This window comes from Sminthopsis crassicaudata, chromosome 4 (genome assembly GCF_048593235.1).
Source record: "Sminthopsis crassicaudata isolate SCR6 chromosome 4, ASM4859323v1, whole genome shotgun sequence".
Lineage (NCBI taxonomy): Eukaryota > Metazoa > Chordata > Mammalia > Dasyuromorphia > Dasyuridae > Sminthopsis > Sminthopsis crassicaudata.
Window position 1 is genome coordinate 381,615,016 of NC_133620.1, and position 23,404 is coordinate 381,638,419.

At 37.6% G+C, this 23,404-nt stretch overlaps 2 protein-coding genes across 2 annotated transcripts; one reads left to right on the forward strand and one right to left on the reverse strand.

Annotated features, from left to right (window-relative positions):
• Positions 1-4,188: 4,188 nt before the first annotated feature.
• On the reverse strand, positions 4,189-8,115 carry EXOC8 (exocyst complex component 8). The gene has a single exon (XM_074262389.1). It carries the CDS (start codon positions 7,984-7,986, stop codon positions 5,803-5,805), a length of 2,184 nt encoding a protein of 727 aa, XP_074118490.1. The 5' UTR covers positions 7,987-8,115; the 3' UTR covers positions 4,189-5,802.
• Positions 8,107-22,868, forward strand: SPRTN (SprT-like N-terminal domain). The gene is made up of 5 exons (XM_074262390.1): positions 8,107-8,803; positions 14,046-14,145; positions 15,980-16,108; positions 17,917-18,190; positions 22,013-22,868. Exons 1-5 carry the CDS (start codon positions 8,502-8,504, stop codon positions 22,471-22,473), a joined length of 1,266 nt encoding a protein of 421 aa, XP_074118491.1. The 5' UTR covers positions 8,107-8,501; the 3' UTR covers positions 22,474-22,868.
• Positions 22,869-23,404: the final 536 nt, after the last annotated feature.

Here is a 23,404-nt window from a genome sequence, read left to right on the forward strand (position 1 = left end):
TTTAAGTTTTACACCAATAAAACCAATGCAACTAAAATTATAAGGAAAGCAAAACACTGGGAAATTTTTTGCAACAAATATCCTTGATAAAGGCCTCATTTATCAAATATGTAGAGAAGTGAATCTAATTTATAAAAATACAAGTCATTCCCTAATTGATAAATGATCAAAAGATATGAACAAGCCGTTTTCAGACAAAAAAAAAAATCAAAGCTATCTATAGTCACATGAAAAAATGCTCTAAATCACTATTAGAGAAATGCAAATTTTAAAAAGTCTGAGGTACCCAAATCACTATTGATCAGAGAAATGCAAATTAAGACAACTCTGAGGTATCATTACACACTTGTCAGATTGGCTAAGATGACAGGAACAAATAACAATGAATGTTGGAGGGGCTGTGGGAAAACTGGGACACTGATGCATTGTTGGTGGAGTTGTGAAAGAATCCAACCATTCTGGAGAGTAATCTGGAATTATGCCCAAAAAAGTTATCAAAATGTGCATACTCTTTGACCCAGCAGTGCTACTACTGGGCTTATATCCCAAGGAAATACTAAAGAAGGGAAAGGGACCTGTATGTGCCAAAATGTTTGTGGCGGCCCTTTTCATAGTGGCTAGAAGCTGGAAGATGAATGGATGTCCATCAATTGGAGAATGGTTGGGTAAATTATGGTATATGAATGTTATGGAATATTATTGTTCTATAAGAAATGACCAACAGGAGAAATACAGAGAGGCTTGGAGAGACTTACATCAACTGATGCTAAGTGAAACGAGCAGAACCAGAAGATCATTATACACTTCAACAATGATACTGTACGAGGATGTATGCTGATGGAAGTGGATTTCTTCAACATAGAGAAGAGCTAATCCAATTCCAATTGATTAATGATGGACAGAATCAGCTATATCCAGAAAAGGAACACTGGGAAATGAATGTAAACTGTTATTTTTACCTTCTGAATCCAATTCTTCCTGTGCAACAAAAAATTCGGTTCTACACACATATATTGTATCTAGAATATACTGTAATATATTTAACATATATAAGACTGCCTGCCATCTGGGGGAGGGGGTTGGGGAGGAAGGGAAAAAATCTGAATAGAAGTAAGTGCAAGGGATAATGTTGTAAAAAATTACCCATGCATATGTACTGTCAAAAAAAAGAGTTATAATTATAAAATAAAATAAAAATTAAATTATAAAAAAAAAAAGTCTGAGGTACCACCTCACACCTATCAAATTGACTAATATGGCAAAGAAAAAAAAGGAAAATGATGGATGCTGGAGATAAAAGGAAACTGGGGACACTACTGTACTGCTGATAAGAGTTGTGAACTAATCCAACCATTCTGGAGAACAACTTAAAACTATGCCCAAAGGGCTATAAAACTATGCATTTTAATTCAGCTAATGCTAGGTCTATATCCCAAGGACATCCAACAAAAGAGGGGAAAGGATCTGTACAAAAATATTTATAGCAGCCCTTTTTATGGTAGCTAAGAATTGGAAATCAAAGGGAAACTCATAAGTTAGAAAATGACTCAACAAGCTGTGGAATATGATTGTAATGGAATATTACTGGGCTATAAGAACTGACAAGGAGAATGATTTCAGAAAATCTGGACAGACTCATATGACCGATGCAAAGTGCTGTACGTGGAACAAAGAAAACATTGTACAGAGTAACAGTAATATTGTTTGATGAACAAAATTTTTTTTTTTTAAACTGGGTGGAGGGGGAAGGAAGAATGTAAGTTCCTGAGAGCAGAGACTTTCTTTTGGGAGGGGGAAGGGTCATTGCATCTCTAGTGATTATCACAGTAATTTGATTAATAGTGTTAATTTTTGGGGAAAATTATTTTAATATGTAATGGGGAAATACAATATACTAAATTTAAAAAAAATTAGTTGTCCAAATGTATAATGAAATGCTTAAAAAAGTTTTTCCTCCGTGGAAGTTTTTAAACAGTGGCTTAATGACCACATCAGGTATATTAAGTGCAAGTCTGTTTTATTTCCCACTTTTCCTGAGGCTACAATCTCTCACAGAATATCAGAGCTATGACTCCAGAAATCGTCTTTATAGTTTATCCAGTGATGGAACAGAATCTCTGATAGTCATTCAGGCTTTGATTAGTCTTTTACTGATGGAGAAACCCACTACTGACCAAGACAGCTGCTGGGTCCTAATCTAGCCCATAATTGTCTGCTAGGTCATCTCATGAACATAAAACATATCAATATATGAAGTACTGAATAAAAGGTCCTGAGTCAGTGTTAATCATTTCAATGTACCTTCAGCATGCTTTATAGGCAATAGCAACAGTCAAACTCAAATAGAAACAGATCTTGGTGGCCACAAATATGCAGTCAATAGACTTAAAAAACCAGACATTAACATTATGTTGCATATTTATTTTGACAAAAATTCCCAATTTTATTTTAATCTAGGTCAGGCCTACCATTATGGGAGTTTTCTGACACTGCCCATGTGATATCCCTATTCTAGAAAATTACTTAGGAGAGTTAAGTTCACTTAAAAGATAGGAATCTAAGATATGAACAAACTTAACTTATTTATATGAACTCATCATATATATAAATAATATATATATAAATATATATATATATATATATATATATATATACACACACACACATACACATACACACACACACACACACACACACACACACACACACACATATGCCACCATATATATACCACCATCAGTTTGGAGCTGACTGTGCAAAGTAGAATTTCACAGAGACTATCAAAGGCCTAAGGGCTAAAGTCCTTACCTTTATAAGAACAGGGTCAAAGTCAGCCATGGGGGGGCTGGACAGGGGGAGAAAGAGTCATGACACCTTTTTTAAAAAAAATCAGATATTGATCATTTTACCCCTAAATTATGTGATTTGTAATTCTTTTTTGGATAAATTCCCTGTTTGGAAAAATCTGTGACTGAAGTCAAACAGAATATATCTAGATTTAGTATAAAATGTGTTTTCAAGAAAATTCACATTCTGTATTTGTGAAATGTTTACTAAATAGTACAAGTCAATCAAAAATAGCAATTTAAATCATGCAAGTGTATAACCAAGATATTGTATTCCCCCCTCTCCCAACTGGCTCTTTTAAGAACAGAAATTAAATAATAAAATTAACAGAAACACAACATAAAGCATCAAGAAAAGGAAATACAATATGCCACAATGACATTGTGTCCAGTGTAAGAAACTTTGAGGTTTTATTATTTTTTTTTCATTTCAAATGTCCATTCACACCACAGCAATGCCAATATGCAAAATGTGTATTTACTTTATACATTTCCTATGCCCCAAATTTTCAATTATAAAATGCCAATAATGCCTAGAGTAATTATGATTGATAGTATTTTAAACAAAAATGGGTTTGAGTTGGCAGGAATTATGTAAAATGGGGCTTTGAACAAATAACAAGCCTGAGTTGCACAGAGCTTTTCAGAAGAGCAATTATTTAAATCATCTGTGTTCTCCATTCCTAATAGAAGTAGGAAAGGCAATCAACTCAAGCTGAATATTACAATCTACATTCCATTTCAAGGTAATTCCTAACTACATTCAGTTTTTATAACCTGCTTTGGAACTTAACAGGAGAAAAAAAAATCAGAGTGCACCACTCTGAAACTGAATAATAATCCACTTCTAATAATCCTATACAAATCGTTCCAATTTGGCACAAAGGCCACCCTGACTTTGGTGAACTTTACTCATCTCTCTACTCTAGTCAACCCACCCAAATCGTATTTCTGTCATTACAACTATGGTAAAGCAGCACAGAAAATTTCCAATGACTCGTTTGTTTGTTTTTTAAAGCAGCCTATTCAAAGGAATCATTAATGTAAGTACATTTTAAAAAATTTTTCATTACTTAATGACTTATTTTTGAATTTAAAAAAATTTGCCAACATCATTTACAGACTTTTTGATTCCTTAAGATTTTAAATGGCACATAAAAATAAAAATTCTAATACTGCCCATCTCACCAAAAAACAAAACAAAAGCCTTTTTGAAATTGAATCTTTCAATAGCATTAACTAAGGTACATTTTAATTGTCTCTACCCACCTGATATATTTGAGTAAATGTCTTCCCATAAAAATAACTCTGAAGTTTTAGGAGAAAGCAATCAAACCTGGAATTTTGGTAAAAACAGTGTATTATAATTTTTATTTGATACCAATTTTTTTTAAATGACAGAAAAGACATCACCAAAATGGTACCTGGGACTTAAGTTACAATTAAGAGCCAAGGAAAGAATAAGCTGTAATATGCCTTCACCATAGTATGAAATATCTTGGGTTCTCAAAGGCTAAGCCAACAAAGCATAAACTTTGGAAGGTTCTACCAGATTAAGTCCCTAAAATAGACTAAGTGTTTTGTCTAAAGAAAGAATGCTGGTTACAAGTTAGCAAATCATTTGGCCATAGAAACTCTTTATTAATCAAAGAAAAAATTTTAAGTGGTCCTTGGTCCTGTGCTGACCCTTTCTGTATCCATGTAATTATAGTGGAGTGGCACAAAAGGAGTCAGCACATAAGGAATATTGTCTATCCATTAGACAGTTGAAACAGTAAGTCAAAATAGTCTTGGAAAGCCCAAGACTCTTTAAAAGCACTTGGTTATTTAATTAAGAGAAAACATTACATTCATTTTAAAGATGAACCAAGAATAAGTCTTTCTAGTGGTTTCTACAACACTCAAATGCAACTTTCTTCAATATCAGTAAATGTGGCCAAAAAAGTATTTGTTTGAGAAATAACATTCTAATCATTCTTCTGATTCCTCATTAAGGTTAGAATCTAAAAGATATATTTAATGAAGACTTGTTCCCCCACCTGCAGACTGACACAGTGTAAAATCTTAAAGTAAAACTCTCAAGCAGCTAATAGTGTGAAATATTCCTCACACTGTTACATATCACAAAAAAATGAAATAAAAATTGATAAAGTTCAATAACAAATGAGTCATAACTCTGATTTTTCAAGCATTTTGTTTCCAAAGCAGATTTTTAAAAGATACTAACCAACTAAATGTAATTAAGTTTATTCAAATTGTGCTAACAAAATTAACTGCACGATTTATTTTTATTAATGCTTTTCCTTCTAATATGCTAAAAGGACTGGCATGTTCTCAGTTTCAATAAATTAAACTGTCTTCCTGAACATTTTAGACTGAAATTTACGTTAAGGTTAAAGCTGCCAATATTTTTTGAGTCTATGAATAGCTAAATCACTTTTTTTAAAAAGAAAGTATATTTAGGTCAAGAGTGTTTTATATGGCACTATACCTTTGAAGATACACAGAAAATTCTTCTGGTAATCCAGTGACTTATAAAATGTGGAAACAAAGTCTTGATATGTTTGATTTGCATGTAATTATAGATGTGGTATTTCTCTGTGCTGCATAAATACACATCACTAATAATACAATGTGATTTGGCCCTTAGGATCATGAAGTAAAGTACTGTGGTATGACCAACAATCTATAAGGATTTAAGATAATTAAAGAATATATTAAATGAGTTCAAATTATCTTAATGATTTTACTCCTTTGATAAAATTTATCCTTTTTTTTCCCCACTCTTCACATTCTCATCTTGAACTCTTACAAAAGAGATGACCTTTTTCACTTTTATTTTTTAAACTATGTTTTGGGACATAAAGAAGATTTTAATGTGTTATATAAATAATATACTAGTAATGCTGTATAGACAAACAGACCTCGCTGGGGGAAAAAATACAAATACTGTGTATCAGACCACTGAAGTTGTACTTTCAGGATTTACTCGAATAAGTCTAGATGCATTCCTCAAGTCTTGGAGCTGCTTGGCAGGTTTCCCTACACCTTGTTCAAACCTTTTCTCCACCACAGGGAGGACTGTTTCATATAGAAAGGATGCATTCTGTCTGATAAAGGCTTTCTTTTCTGGGTCCTGTTCACATCGGAGACTGTAATCCACATGCTGAACTGCAACCAAAATTATTTCCACCAGACTCTCTAGAAGCACCATATGTAGCTCTGGAAAATACAACTTCAGAGCTTCTTCTAAAAAGCCCATAGTTTGTTTAGTGAAGGCCACAACTGTGTAGCTTAGGTTCACCCAGCAGTCATCCCCTGTGTACTGTTCAAAATTGCTCACCCCACAGCTTTTCATTTCTTCTTTGAGTTTCCCTAATGCTTCTGGAGTCATTAGGTTCATCCTTCTCCACATTTCCTCAGAATTTCTGTGCTTGGTGGCCTCAATGATGATTTCTTTATAACTGTGCAAAGCCCCTTGGATGTCCTTCACCAACAGAGCATGGATGATGAATGTAAGGTCCAACCCAATATCACCCAACTGCTGGCAATGTTCCTTAGCCACCTTCACACACTCAGCTGCTGTAGACAAGCTCTCTTTGCTGTCAAACACCTGCTTGCTAAAAGCATCCACAAACATGCCCATGGCCGAACGGGCCCAAACCACAAAGGCAGAGTAGCAACCACTGTTGGTGCCCGCAAAATCAGTTTCAAACTCCCTGGCAGTCTCAAGGAGGCTGGTGAAGAAGACGTGGCATAACTTATGAATATAAAGTAAAGTGGCGCCTTCGATTCGAAGCTGCCGGATGGCTGTGTGCACAGCTGCTGCCCTATTTCTCAGGAACAGCTCACAAGCCTTGGTACATTGGCCAAGTCGTATTAATTGAGAAACTGCCCTTCGAGTGGCCTTAGGACCCCCTCGTAGAGAACGATCCGGGGACAGCTCAAAGACTAGCACCTCAGTGAGTTGCCTGACTCGCTCATCCACTTTGGCCCTCAGCTCCTTTACAGGAGGTGGGCATGGCTTGCCCTCCAGATAGTGGTTTAATTTATCCAACAAGTCCACTGCCCCTTCAAAGTCCCTCTGGGCAATACAGACATCCAGGTCCTCTGGCAGCTCCTGGATCCACTCCATGGACAAGTCCACTTTCTCCTCCACCTCCGGGGAAGTAGGCTCCTCCTCCTCATCCTCCTCCTCAAAAGGGTTGGTGGCCTGGGAAGTAACGTGGGGTGGGCCTCGGGGCGCGGCCGCCTCCTCCGCCTCCCTTCTCCTTTTTTCGCTGAGGGCCCGTTTGGTTTCCTCCAGCACTTCCAGCCACTCCCTTTTGATCTTAGCATTCTCCGCCTGGAAGATTCGGCTCTCGGGGAACATCAGCAGCTTGAACATGTCCTTCATGGGCGGGTTGTCCTTGACATTGACCACGGCCAGTCGGTCCAGGGGATAGAGGGCGTTATATCGGTACATGCCCCTGCGCTGGGGCAGCCAGGTGGCCACCAGCAGGCAGTCGTTCATGAGGAAGCCGTGCACCCGCTGCAGCTGAGCCATGTGGTCCGCCTCATACTCCACCAGATCTCCGTTGTACACCAGGTACTGCCCGGGGGTCTCCAGCAGGTGCCGGCAGCCCTCCACTTTCTCCAGCAAGGTGGTCAGCGTCCGCTGCTTGCCCTCCTCCCCGGCACTCTGGCTGTCCCGGGCCGCGCCTCCGTGGCCCGGGAAGAAGCCGGCCGAGCCTCGGAAGTGGTCTCGGCCCCCCGGGCCGCCGCCGCCGCCGCCCTCCTCGGCCCCGGCGGCGGCGGCCGCTCCCGCGGCGGCGGCGGCCGGGAGCAGGGTGAGCGGGATGCTCTCGAGGCTGCTCTTCTGCTCGGTGAGCAGGTGACTGAGCTGGTACATCTCGCTCTCCAGGTAGGAGATCTCGCGCGCCGTCTCGATAAACTGCCGGTAGTTCTGGTACACATTGCGCTTCAGGTTCTGAGCCGTTTCTTCGGCCAGCGCCTGGATCCGCTGCCGGTGCTCCTGCAGATCCCGGTCTCCGTCCGACTGCTGAGACAGCTGTTTCACGTACAGCCGCGCCTCGAAACCGCTCGATTCCAGCTGTCGCCGCAGGCGACTCGCCCCACTGTCCGACATCGCCATGGCCATCACTTCCCCCTGTCACTGTCACAGTCTCCGCAGCCGCCGAGACCCACCCAACTCCGGCGGAGTTCGGGGACCGGGGGAGAAGGGCGGAAGCCAAGTGAATGCGCCTGCGCGGGAGGAATCGGCCGGCGCTCGCTGCCAATAACAACGCATGCGCGGCGAAGGAGGGCTAAAAGGGAATCAGGAAAATGAAGCCACCGGACTGTGGGTCTGAAAATAAATAAATAAATAAAGCCACGCCTAAGACTTAAGGAGGAAGAGGAGGAGTGAGAAGGGAAACTCCCTCTCGGAGCCTCTCTGCTATGACGATAAGGTCCTTCAGAAAATACCGGAAGTGGATTGTTTTGTTGCCTTTTTCTTTTACTCTCGCGAGATCAGTTTCCGTTTCCGATCAGCTGATTCAAAATTGTGTAGTCTCCCGGTAGTAGAATGGTCGGGGGCTGCTCTGTGATCTTGTAGTTTTCTCGGTTCCTCCTCCTTTCTCCCCCGTTTAGTTCCTTCGTACTCTTCCGGATGCAATGGAAGACGACTTTGTGCTGGCCCAGAAGTTGCAGGAGGAATGGAACACGGACGTGCCGGCGTTCGTTCCGCCCCCGAAGGAAGAAGACTTTGTGCTGGCCCTGAGATTGCAGGAGCAATGGAATACGGACGTGCCGGCGTTCGTTCCGCCCCCGAAGGAACCCAAGTCGTTGGTGGACGAGGCCTGGGAGCTCGTGGACCCCAACCCCGATCCCCGAGCCTTGTTCGTGCAGTTTAATGAGCTGTATTTCTGGGGCCGGCTAGCGGCGGTGGAGGTGAAGTGGAGCTTTCGCATGACGCTGTAAGTGAATCTCCTGCTGCGCTGGGGGGCGGGGTGGAAAGAGGCTTGGGGGAGGGGGCATGTAGAAGGCCGGGCCTGGGGTAAAACCTCTGGCCCCCTCCCCTGGCTCTCTTAAGTAGGAGTCCCCTGGACTCATTCCTTAGAGGATGGATGGAGGGTGTTGGGGGCCTCCTCGGGGTAACAGAACGGAACTACTTTATCTTGGTTCCCTGAGGCAGGTGGTTTGAATGATACCTTCCGGGAAGAGATTGACTCAGTGAGGACAGGTTTGAGCATGGAATGCATTTCAGTTTTGAGGGACAGTCAGCACAGAGAGGAAAGATGGAGTATTTGTAATAAACAGACCAGTTTGCTGGATCTTAAAGTGGTGACCGGGGGGGGGGGCCGGGGGGGGGGGAGGTGATGTCCTCTGAAACTAGACCACTTGTGAATGGCATTGAAAGCCAAGAAAGGAGTTTTTTGTTTTGTTTTGTTTTTAGTTTTTGATTCCAGAAAAAAAAAAAAAAACAGGAAATTACTTGAGTTTAATTAGTAGTCCTGTTTACGATTAAGGAAAATCTCTTTGGGCGGCGCCTTTATTGAAGTCCGGACTCCTCTGCCTCCGCTCCTCCCGCCTCAAACTCTTGTTGCCTGCGGCCCAGGGTGAAGTCTTCTCTCACCCAATCCTGTCGGTGCACTTTAAACTGATGGAGCTGAGGGAGCTGACGCCTACTCATCATTGTTTTCCAAAAGTGCGCTGTGGGAAGGGGAATCTGCGGGAAGGCCTAGCCGGGGAGTCCCCTGGTCTGTAAGGGGGATCCCTGCTTTTCCAAACAAGTTCTTGTGATATTAAATAATATTTCGGCTTGTTAGAATGCAGCATTGCTTAGACTAGAAACCTGCCATGGGAATATCCCAGGGAGTGAGTTCTTCATGGGATCGGAATGCTTTTCCTTTTCTGGTTGTTTTGGTGGATGACAGAAGGTCCTTAGTATTTTTGCTCAAAAGATGATTATTTCCAGGTAAACCAATAGTCTTTAAGAGACAAAGTTGGGTCATTTAAATAGTATTTTAAAAGTTCATTTAAGGGATTTCCTGCCCTCTTTTTACCTTATAATCATTTGGAAGGGATCAAATTATGAATAATAGAAAGCGTTAGTTTCCCTCCCTCTTTCCCAAACAGACTAATTCTTCAGAATGCTAGGATACCTAATTACTGCTGGAAGCCTTCTCTCCTCCTTTTTGGAAACTTTAAGGCCTCTTGTGTACTTTTGTCTTGATGGGTTTGTAAATTGAATTTTGGAAATATAAATTCAGCTGAAATTTTTTATGAATTTCCTGTTATTTAAGAAAAGTGCTAAGAAGTATTATAGCAAAATCACTGTGGGAACTGAGGGAGCTGGGATGAAGGGGGGAGAGATTTGAATCTGGAAGACCAATTAGAAAAGAAGCTATTACAAACATGTAGTTGATGGGGGTTGAGGTCCCTTTAAGAACCCCCCCCCCATAACTGACCTTTTATTTCCTGGTCATGGGGCTGTCCCAGCCCCCACTGAATCTGAGCCAACTTGGGGCACCACCTATAAGCCCCTTTAGGTATAAAAGGGCCAAACTGGAGCTGTCTCTTTGCCCCGAACACATGGTATCCTTCCGGCCATGTAAGGGTTCCTTCCCGAGGCCACCGTCGGCCCTGGCGTCTTTATACCTTTGACTTTACTTCCAAATCCCTACAATAAACCTTTTTATCAATCTAGGTTTTGGGGCCTGTAAATTCTTTTTACAGGGGACTCTGCGCCATCAGGAGACTATCTTTGCACTGACCCAAGAGGGGTTCCCCCTTCCCCAACTCTCATCATAGTGAAAAGTAATGAAGGCTTGAACTAAGATGGCTGCCGTAGGGAGAAAGTGTGGGTGAGGTTGTGGAAGAAGAACTAGATTTGGCCCCTGATTCCTTATGTGTCCAGTGAGGATGACGAATATTACACTAAGATAATGCACCTGGGCAATTGTAAGAATGAATTTGCCATTGGCAGATGAGGGAAGTTTGTAAGTGAGTAGATTTTGGGGGATGATGAGGCGTTTTAGACATGTTGAATTTGAGATGTCTCAGAAACATCTTTGAAATGTTCAGTCAGCACCTAGTTATGTGGAGTTGAAGCCCTGGGGAGAGATTTGAGCTGGATCTTTACATCTTCAAGTTATCCTCATAGAGTTGATAAATAAACTTTTGAAAGCTGTGGAGTTAAGTAAGAAAGAATATGGAGAGAAAAAAGAAGGGTCTAGAAGACCCGAAGTAAGAGTTAGGATGTAAATGATCAGCTATTTAGAGAATGAGAAGGAGCTGTTGAATAGGTAGGAGAAACAGGAGAAGGTAATGTCACAAAAACACAGGAGAGAGCTTGAGAAACATCTCTTTTATATAAGAAAAATTTACCCATTTCCTATCTTCATCCACCGCATCCCTTTTTCTCCCTCCCCTTTTTAAAAATCATCTCAATATATTCAGTTTAGATTTAAGTCCTCTGTAGATTATTTCTAACTGCCCTAATAATAATAACCATTGTTAAGTCATATGTATCATCTTCCCACATAGGAAGGTAAACAGTTTAACTTCCTTTATGGATTACTCTTTCATGTTTATCCTTTTATTCTTGAGTCTTGTGTTTGAATGTCAAATTTTCTATTTATCCCTATTGTTTTCATCAGGAATTCTAGAAAGCTCTCTCTTTGTTTAAATCTTTTTTTTTTTTTTTTTTTTCCCTGCAAGGATTACATTCTGTTTTGTTGGATATGTTATTTTTGGTTGTATTCCTAACTCATTTACCTTCCAGAATGACATATTCTACGGCCTTTTGTTTGTTTGTTTTTAATTTTCCCAGTTACATTTAAAATAATTTTTTTACATTTGTCTTTAAAACTTTGAGTTCCAGATTCTCTCTTTTATCCCCACCCCCAGCCTCTTTACCAAGTTGGACTCTGCCTATCTTGGGTGAGGGAAGCATTGTCTCAAACTTGAAGCTTTTTTGTATTGCTCTTTTCAAAACTAGTTCTGGGGGTTTGCAAGTTTTCAATGCCTCCAGGGTGATGTGATCAGGGATGAGATGTGGTCATTGTTCTTCTGATTTTATGCCAGGAAGGGCCCTGGCATAAGCTGTCTGTTCCCTTGGCTGTGCTAGAACCTCGTCTGTCATAATAGAAATTGTCACCATTTGTGCTTCACTGGCACAGACTTCAAGAACTTAAGAGTTACCTAACCGTACTACAGTGAGTTGAGTAGAACTTTATGATAAAAAGTTACTGTGAAATCAGAAAAGCTTTTAAAATATTTTAATAATCACATCTACATAAATAGTAATGCAACCAATGTATGAAATATTAGTTCCACAAAATAAATGTTTATATATGAGTTTGAGGATAATTTGCAATAAATCTATTGCCCCAAGTTGGGAATTATTTATCTTGACCAGTTTCCTTTTACAGGTAAGGAAGCTGGAGCCAGTGAAAGCAAATTCTGCTTCCTGCCTTGCAACCTAGCTTTTAAGAAAAATGTTTCTCATATGTGCTAACTATCTTTTTAGATTATGTTTTTTTTTGAAGGAGCCATATCTTTATATATATATATTTAATGGGAAAAACTTATAAATATAATTTTAACTCTTATTGAGATCTCATATGCTTTTAAATTTTTCATTTCCTTTTGAAGCTTTACCTTTCAGTAGGACCCCAAGTTTCAGTGGCTCTAAAACTTAGTGTTGCCTTCAGCACAAATTTATCCTTGTTTTTATATAGTCCTTGTCATCCTATCTAGGAAGAAAAGAGTTATAGTAGATGAGGAAATATCTGAGCATCAGTTAACTCTGTGATAGTAATAGAGAGTTTAGAGCAGGTTGTCAACTGTAACAGCAGTTGTCCTCAGTCTGTGATAGACAGAAACCAATTTTGAAGTTATACTTTCTTTCCATCTGAGTAGACAGTCAAGTAAAAGAAGCTGTCATACTAAAGGGTAGATGATGGAACAGAATTTAGTGTTTGTTAAAATTTGGTAACCCACACTGACTCTCAAGTCCCCACTCCCATATGAGACTGAAAAGCTATAATCAGTTCAGCTATTGTCCTTCTCACAAAAAAAATCTAGTGATAATAACTCGCATTTACCTAGCATTGTAAAATTTGTAAGGCCCTTTCCATAACTATCTCATTGGAGCCCCACAACAATTTTGTGAGATAATACAAATATTATTCCCATTTTGCAGTTGAGTTCCCTAGGGCTCCAAGATGGTACATAACTTCTCAGTATCCCAAAATGGAGTTTGGGTTCATTTTTTTCCTGCTCCAAGTCCAACATTCTATCCACTGTGCAGCACTGCTTCTCTCAAAATAACGACAGAATCAGATTTACTTTTGGAGCCACAAAACATATTAGGAATAGTTTTTCCATCGTTACTCAAATAAATTATTCCTACTCTTTTCATCTTACTCCTCTCTGAAAACTAAACAAACTGAAATATTCTGGCAATTTCAGGTACCTATTCGGTATTTTTTTTTTTCTTTTTTTTTTTTCTATAGCTTCTGTGTACCTCACTGGCAAGTTTAATGTAGCTCAGGAAGCCTACCTCTGAATAACAGAAGTGATACCTTCCTTATCTCCTAGGTATTTGGCTACTGCTTTCTTCTTTCTTTCTCTTTACTATGCTAGCATCCTCTTGCTAGCATAGCATTCTGCAGGAATTCAGAATTTCATTTCCTCTGCCATCTGGCTACTCTAATCTGACTCTCAAAGTAATAAGATGTAAAACTGGAAGGGACCTGTACATAAACTAGCCCAACCCCTTCCTTATAGAAACAAAAGCTTGAAAGGACAAAATAATGCCCAGGATACATAAGTAGGTAATAGATAGCCAGGATTCAAACTGGATCCTTTGACTACAAATTAATTTATTTTCTTATTGATACATAATGCCAGTAATAAAAATTTCTATAAAATGAGGCATTCCTACATTAGCATTTGTCCACAAACTTAAACCACAGGGTTTGGGTGAGTAGCATCTTTAGCTTTTGCAGTTTAGCGCTGATTACAGAATTAACCAAACCCAGGATAAGATAATAAAACAACTAAAAAAAATAATTTAGTAAACTCAGTGAGAAGCCATGTATCAGAGTTCTTTGCATGTGACAAAAAATTCTGTTCCTTTTCTGTTTATATTTTTATGAATTTCTGGTAAGTAAAAATTGGATGATTGCACTTTCTACTTGTCTTTCTTAGATGTGCTGGAGTTTGCAAATATGAGGGAAAAGGAGGAATGTGTACCATCTGCCTCAGTGAACCTCTTTTAAAACTGAGACCTAGAAAAGATCTTATAGAGGTGCGTATTCACAAATAAATCTTGACTCTTAAACCTTAGTAACTGGATATCAGGATTAGAAGGGAGCTATATAATGTTATTTTCTCATTTTATAGATGACTGCCTTAAGGCTTCAGCAGCTATCCTAAAGTCAGGTGGAAGAATAGTATAAATGAGTAACCCAACACAAGAAGTATAAAAGAAAGTTATTTGGTTTTTAAGGATATAATTGTCTAACTCAGGACAAGTATACATGTATAGCCTTGGTTCTATTTTTATACAAATTGCATGAGCACTGACCTCCTTTCACCTTTGATCTCTTAAGAGACATACTTAAAAAGTTGACTGGTACAGCTTTTTGTACCTGACAAGGTACAAAACTGCCCCTCCTTTCTCCTATCCCATCTAATTTCAGAAGTCCAAAGAATTCTCACTATCAGCTTTAGATCTCTACATACTAGATTTTATTTTATTTTATTTTTTTATTATAGCTTTTTATTTACAAGATATATGCATAGGTAATTTTTCAGCATTGACAATTGCAAAACTTTTTGTTCCAATTTTCTAGATTTCAAGTCAATTGACTTAATATTTATTGAATATGGTCCACAACTTTCACTCTATTTCAAATCCAGTCTCTAGGGCATGAGTAATCTTGGGGTTTCAAAGGCCACCCATTGGAACATAAGCTCTAGCAGATCTGACTAAGCCAAAGTATGGAATCAGGGACAGAAAATATTTCTGTCATTTCTATCATCTCCTAGCTAAGAGTGAAAAGGCTTGTACTCCAAGGCTAACTAATAAATTTTGTCTTTTTTGGGGGGGGGTGTCACAAACAAGCACAAATACTGTCTTTACTGTGTTAAAAGAGCATTTATATAAATGAATTCACAGTCCCTTAAAGACCAAAGCATTATCTTAAGATATCATTTCTATAATCTGCTATATTGTACACATAACTTCTTACAGTACTGAGCTTTTTCTCATGTAACTGGTTGAAATTTATCTCTGCTGGCATTTTAAAGTGAAAGTTCTGTTAAACCCAACTGTTAGATAAGTCAGAACATTTTTCTACTGCCTATGGTTTAGTTTATCTTTAAAGAAGTTCTGGGTTCACTTATTTTTTTGCTATCCTTCTCTGTTTTTAACATTCTTCCTTTTGACCAATTGCAAATGTTAACTTTGGGTCATTATCTTCCTACTTATTAATAACCTCTTATTATTTATAAAGAAAACACTATAATTTCTTTCTACTTCAAACATGTCATTTAGTTTTCCAACCAAAAAATATGGGAATTGAACTAGACAATCCATGACTTTTTAGATCTGGGTCTTTGTCAATATAGCTCTTTCCTACCTCAGGGGAGAAAAAAGGATTGCTGATTTTAATCCCAGTTACTTTCCATAAAAGCACTGTCTACTTTTTTTAATGCAAATATCTTGTTGGTAGTGATTTGTGGCAGTAAGATGGCTTAGAAGAATTAAAAATAAATGTCACTTAAAGGGCAATGGAAGGGATAGGGGTATGGTGAGTAAATGAATTCTAGAGAGAAACAGGAGGAAAAGATGTTATCAAAGAATTGTATGACAGAAAGATAAGATGGACAGGTCATGAATGACTAGAGTATTTGACTACTATACTTCCAGTGTCAGGAGAAAGCAAAGGAGGCCTCTCCAGCATGTTGGAGATCTGTAAATACATATAGTGATCTCACAATGTAACTTCTGCTCACTGCCTTTCTTCAAAAAAAGAAAAAATTAAAGCACAAGCATCACCTTGATTTAACAAATTAATTTTTCTGCACTTTTCTCAAAAGGTCACAAGTTAAGTTGATTTTCTTTTATTCTGTTTCAGACACTATTACATGAAATGATACATGCATATTTATTTGTCACTAATAATGATAAAGATCGGGAAGGTCATGGTCCAGAGTTTTGTAAACATATGCATCGCATCAATCGCCTGACTGGAGCCAATGTAACAGTAAGTACACCATTCTTAGGAAATTCCATATTCGTATTTATTTAGATATCTCATTAATTTTGATAAAATTCAGTCAACTAGGTCTCTTTTATTTATAGACCAAAGAATAGAGAAATAGAGAAATTGTGGTTTGCCAAAGACCTTGCAGTAGAATCAGTGGCAGAGCCAGAAGTATGCCCTTATACTTTTGTCTTTCATTAGCAGATGAATGCCATGTATTTTATTCCATACAGTTTTCTTAATGGAATAAACACACATTTCTGTTATTTTCATAACAATTATATTTGTTGACTTTAGGGGCTGTAAGGATACATGATGGAGAATAGAACATGCCAAATTATTTACTTTTATTCACTCATCTGCCTTAACTGTAATCAGAATTAGTTCCATATTAAGAAACAAGGCTGGTGTTGAAAATATTTGATCATGTAGTATCCTCTCCTAGGTACTTTTTAGAAAATAGGAACTACAATAGAGCAATAATTAACTGAACCAGTTATGCCCAGTGAAAGAACTCTGGGAGATGACTATGAACCACTACATAGAATTCCCAATCCCTCTATTTTTGTCCACCTGCATTTTTTATTTCCTTCACAGGCTAATTGTACACTATTTCAAAATGATTCTTTTTGTACAGCAAAATAACTGTTTGGATATGTATACATATATTGTATTTAATTTATACTTTAACATATGTAACATGTATTGATCAACCTGCCATCTGGGGGAGGAGAGGGGGGAAAAATTGGAACAAAAAACTTGGCAGTTGTCAGTGCTGTAAGATTACCCATGTATATATCTTGTAAATAAAAAGCTATAATTAAAAAAAAAAAAAAAGGAAATAGGAAATAAAGAGACAAGTTCAGCTCTATTGTGATTTAGGTAAGTTAGGTTGGTGTGATTTTACTGCTATTATCATTGCTTATTTTTTTCTGGTATAAAGTATAGACTGAGCCAGATATTCACGAAAAATCCAGATGTATACACATGCATATGTGAATATATATTGGAAGAAATCCAAAGCAAATGTAGCAAAACATAGTTTTTAAAAATTCGGCTCTCCTCAAATTAGGGAAATAGAAAACAAGCCTTTTCTGCCATTCCCACTGCCATTGTTTTGTTACATGGAAAGAAGCAAAAAGGACATTTATTTGTTATAGTAAATTGTGTGCTAGTGATTATTAGAAGCATTTAGTCACCCAGAACTTTTTGTTAAAATAGTATTTTTTGTTTGATTCTACCTCTGATGATATCCAATTTAGTGTTAAATCAATTTTTATTTTGCTGGTCCATAAGCTTTTTTTACCTTAAGTTTTGATAATTTTCTGTCTGCTGTAAGTGATAGAATTCAAAGGTATTAATATATTTCAGACTATGAGTTCCAAGAGGATAAGGGAAATTGTGTTTAATCCAAACTTTGCCTCTATTCTCTATCTATTCCACACACCCAATACAATAATGTGAAATGTTTGTTGATTTCAGAATCCCAGGAGAAACTAAAAGGTGAACTATTAGTCTGTCTTAGAATTTTATAATTGAAAGGAACTTAGATGCTATTTAGTTTAGTCTTTTTTTTTTAAATTTTATTTTATAGATGAAAATGAAGAAACTGACACTCAGAGTGTCAGACTGTGGGAGTATCAGCACTGCAGAGAGGGGCCTAGGTTTTCTAGCTTTTTCCATTATATTGTGCTGCCTTCTAGTTTCTAATAGATTTCTAAAGCACAGTAGGTTGCCCATTTTAAGTGTTTTTGCAAAGTTGTTGTTAATGTGATAGATAAATGCTAAAATATTTTCTTTTAATGCAGATATACCACAGCTTTCACGATGAAGTGGACATATATCGTCAACATTGGTGGCGTTGCAATGGGCCCTGCCAGAACAGAAAACCCTACTATGGTTATGTGAAACGGTCAATGAACAGAGCACCCTCACCTAAAGACTTCTGGTGGACCGAGCATCAGAGAACTTGTGGAGGCACATACATAAAGGTCAAAGAACCAGATGGCTATTCAAAAACAGGCAAGACGAAGACAGATCTGGAAAAGCGGCCAAACTTGGGGACAGAAAGTAAAAATAAAGGTACCCTGACTTTCATTCTTCTGCCTTTCTCCATGGCATAATAGTAATAGCTGCCATTTGTATAACACTTTAAGGTTTGCAAAACTTTTTACATATGTTGTCTCATTTGATCCTCATAACACCATGAGGTAGCTCCATTTTGCAGATGAAAAAACTGAGGCTCTGAGGCACAATTTGAATTGAAGTCTACCTGATTCCAAACCTGACACTCTATATCAGAAAGATAGTACTGTTCATAGTATTTGTTGGTATTCAAATAGCTTATAGCTTAATTTTAGTATGAGTTTTAAATAGTTAAGAAAATATTTTAAACTTCTGACAGAAGATTCTAGTTTTCATGAAATGGTAGGGGAATATTACTCATGGGAACAAAAAAGGAAATATTTCCAATTTATATTTGTTTTGGATTTCCTTCCCTATAATGCCTTTCATTGAACAGTACTAATACTTATGGGGAAGCAGGAGAAAAAAAGAATATCAAAATAAGAACAATAATTCAATTAGCAGTGCCTAGAATATGATACTTGTCATTTAGATTGTGCTCTAATGAAGGGGTTTTACCTTTATTTGTATCTGCATTGCTTTGCACAATGTGTAGCCTCAGTCTTAATAAATGCTTGATGATTTATTATTTATTTTAGGTGGAATAGATAGGTAATGCATTAATTATTTGCTATTTGTTAGGCCCTGTACTAAGTGCTGGGTGAATAAGACAGTCCCTGCCCTTAAAGAACTTATCTTCTAATGAGGGGAAGCATCGCTTAAAGAGGAGACATTGTGTTTTAGGATTGATGACCAGAAAGTGAGGTGGAGGCATGATTTCATGAAAGATATGGCCCTTAGGAATAAGAGCCTAGAATAGTTTTCTTGGGTACAGTGCAGATTTCTAGAGTTGATGAAGATCAAAATAGAGGTAGCATAGCCTTAGAATTAGTGGTTAGCATTTATCAGTAATTTTGTCTTTTATGATTTTATTCTCTACTTTGATATTATTCTCTGTTAATGTTTTACTTTTAAGGAAGCAGAATTGCATTGATTATTTCCCTCCAAAAACAATCCAGATGCTTCCTTATAAGGGACATCTTTGTTTTGTGACAAATTTTAACTCACAAATTTTGAGAACTAATATGGTATTAGATAGTTTGGGTTTGAATCCTGGCTCAGCCACTTAGTAGCTGTGTAACTTCATCAAGTCACTCATTCCAAAGGCTCTATTTCTTCATCTATAAAATGGAAATGATACTATCTGCCCTGCCTTACAAAATCAAATGAGGTGGTATATGGAAACTACTTTGTTATAAGAAAATTATTTATATATGTATGTTATTAATGTTAATAATTATCAAATTGGAAATATGTTCTATGAAGAAACTCTGCTTCCTTTTTGTGAGAGGTGAATGCCATTTGGATAGGGATGTACTTTGCCTTTAAATAAGAGGTGGGGAACTTTTTTCTGTGATGGGTCAAAAAGGTATTATAATTATGTTATATGTATACATTATACGTAATGATAATGTTATAATAAAATAATGTAAAAATAATAAAAAGTATTTATGACATCATTGATACTTGATATTTATAATATCATTCACAATTCGTACAAAATTAATCAAACTCAACTCAAGCAGTGGGAAGTTGTTCTAACTTTGAGCTCATCACCTGTGTTTGCTTTGGCAAATGATTTCATGGACCTTATGCAGTCCATGTACTTTTCATTCCCCACCCCTGCACTAAATAGAGGTATAGGAATTTTTTTTCCCCCTGAGGCAATTGGAGTTAAATGACTTGCCTAGGGGTCACACAGCTAGGAAGTGTTAAGTGGTCAAATTTGAACTCAGGTCCTCCTGACTTCAGGGCTGGTGCTCTACCCACTGCACCATCTAGCTGCTCCCTGTATAGGAAATTATTTAACAAGTCATGAGACTTGAAGGTATGATACAGTGTGGATAGTAATGTCACACCAGAATTCTGTATAGGCATGCTCCTGTTAAACACCAGTAATTTTCGTAAAACATACATTAGGTGAAAAGACATTATAGGAGACTTATTCATAAGATCATAAGGCTAAAGCTAGAAACTTAGAATCTTCCCCTTCCATTGACATTATATAAATCTCATACATATTTATTTATATATTGTCTGCTCCATAAACTGCCAAACATTCCAACTCTACTGCAAAGAGCACAACTCCGTGGGGCTGGCTACATTGTCCAAATGTACGCTTGCTAAAAAAGACTATTTTATAGAGACTCAGACAGGACAAGTGCTCACAAGGTGACCAGAAATACAAGGACACTGTCCAGGTTTCTCCTAAGAACCTAGAACTGATTGTATGACATGGGAGACATTGGCACAGGACCACCTAGCGTGGTGTGCCCTCCCTCATCAGAGAAGGGGTTGTGCTTTGTGAGCAAAGCAGAAGTGAATTAGCTCAGAAGAAATGCGAGATGCTCAAAATTAGAGATGCTACCCCAGATGTTCATAGGGACCATTGGTGTCCAACCTGTGGCAGAGCACTCTGAGCTGATATTGGTCTGATCATCCACAGTCGGACATGCTTTAACTCGACTCTTAACAGCAACAACCAGCCAGAAACTCCTTGAAGGCGGGGACTGTTTTTGCCTTTCTTTTAATCCCTAGCACAGTGGTTGATTAGAAAAGAGTTGACATATCAGCCTAACACTCAGTTCTCAGGTGAGGGACCTGAGGTCCAGGATGATGAAGGACCCTTGCCCAAAGTCATTCAGAGTAATGACCAAAGGCAGGATTTGAATCCTTTACCTTCAAAGCCATTTGTTTTTCATTGTACGGCATCATCTCCTTAGTTCATTAGGAGCTACATGATAAATATTATAGCATAGTGGGTGCCGTACTACAGTGCACACTACAAAAGCTTAAATTCGGTTTTTACAAATGCCATACTTTGACTTTATGATGACAGTACCGACTTTCCCTTGTCTCATACCAGATGTCTCTTCTGGCAGGCAGAGAGGTTACTGCAAAAGAGGGTTGTGCTTCCTCGTCAAGTCCATGGTATGCAGGAGCCAAAAGGCTTGCAGATTCTTATAAGGCTGTGCTGTTCTTTACAAATTTTTTGGTTTTGTTTTTCTTTAATGGCTCACTATAATCCCTTGGAGGAAAAGGCAGTGATTTAGAGCAAAGTTTCTTAAAACTGAGTTACAGCCCCCATATAGAATTGAATTTCATGCATGATTTATTATCAGGAAATGTTTGATTAAATATTTTATATACCTATATACCTGGGGCCATGTAAAAATTTCTCAGGCAAAAAGAGGTCAGCCTACAAATACACTGCTGTAGGCCTAAACCTGCCTGGGAACTGTTGTTTGATTAGCACTAGTATGAAAGACATTACATCAGATTTTTTTCTACCACTCAGGATGGAGGAAGAATTGCATTTCTGGTAGGTAGTTTTTCTTTGAAGCTTTGCTATGTTATAAAAATGCTTAGGTAGAATATATAAAGAATATTTTTACAAATAGTGTATGGCATACATATTTCATATGTATAAATTACTGTGTCTCATTCTCTTATTCCCCCCTTTTTTTTCAATCAGTGGATTTGTATCTGTTCCACAGAGAATTACTCCTAGAGAATGGGACATTTTAAAAAAAAAAAACTTATTAGCCCTAAAAAACTTTCTAAGAAAATTCATTTTTCCTCCTTTAGCAGATTATTAATGTGGAGCTCTACTTCATCAACAAATATAGCCTCTACATTTTGAAGTATCCATTAGCTTACAGATATTCCTGGCTTTAAGTGAATGGAAAAAACCTTATAAGTAATGACCTTCTTTTGCAGGTAAACCAAAGGAAGGGGGGAGCCAGCTATTGAGTCCTTTCAGTGGAAAAGGTTATCTCCTGGGAGGAACAAGCAATGTATCTTCACTTGGGAAACTCATCAATCCACCTACCAATAATAAAACTCAAGAACTGTTTAATCAAAACTCTCCATTGGTTGCCACAAGACCTAATCATAAAAATGAGTTAAAATCAAATTCATCTCGAGGAATTATTAGCTCTGAAGATAACTCCCCAACTAAGAGACCCAAAATTGAAAACAAAACTGCTTTTGCCAATTTTTTTATCAAGAAAGAGAAAACAAATAGCATGTGTACAAGTAGAAATGACTCAAAACGCAGTTCATTCCCTGTCACCTCATCTCAGAATTCCAGTCACAAAAAAGCAATAAGCTGCCCTGTTTGCCAGACTCAAGTTTTGGAGACACTAATTAATGAACACTTGGATTCCTGCCTTATGTAAGAAGCCAAAGAGTTGGAAATGTCTTTGGGAAACTAATTTGTCTTAAGATAGCAAAAGATCAGTTCATAATTGTATCATGTTAACTAATCAGGAAGTTAAAGTGTTGTGAATAATAAAGAAGTATATTATATATATGTAAAGATTACGAAATTGAGATGGCTCTTTCTCTGAGCTCCAAAGAACATTCTGTATTTTTTCTATTGGAATTTGGACAAGTTCTAACTGTATATAGACTTCCCAGAAGTCTTTATATAACTTTGAACAGCATATATTGTGGTGCTAAATTTATATGTTCTTGTGACGTAGTTCACAATTTGTTGATTGAATTTTATTATTTAGTTTGCAGTTTTTAACAGGAATAAAAAGGATAATAATTTATTTTTCAGACATTTAAATCTGTTGTCTCTATGTTTTTATCAAATTATGCCATTTTAAAATTGAAATAGATACATACACAGACACACACACAAATGTTGAAATTCTTTCAATGGAAAGAACAAGCAGTGCATCCTCACTTGAGAAACTCATCAATCCACATATCATTAATAAAACCCAAGAACTCAAGAACTGTTTACTCAAAACTGTTAATTGGTTGCCATAAGATTTGATCATAAAACTTGAGTTGAAATCAAATTCATCTCAGGGATTTAACAGCTCTGAAAATAAATTACCAAATAAGAGACCTAAAGCCAATCTATCTAAGAGTTGAGAATGGTTTTTAGAGTTGCAAATATGAGGGGGGAAAAGAAAGTTTAAAGCACTTTTTTGAACATATCTACTATAATTAACCTTCACATAATTAAAAAAGATTATATCTTAAAAGGTTTTTTTAAACATTGTAGTTCTTCATTAGTATTTTGTGAAGACAAAGCAAATGACTAGATTTCAGGCTTAACTGAGGTCCAGAGATAGTAAACTGACTTAATTGCAG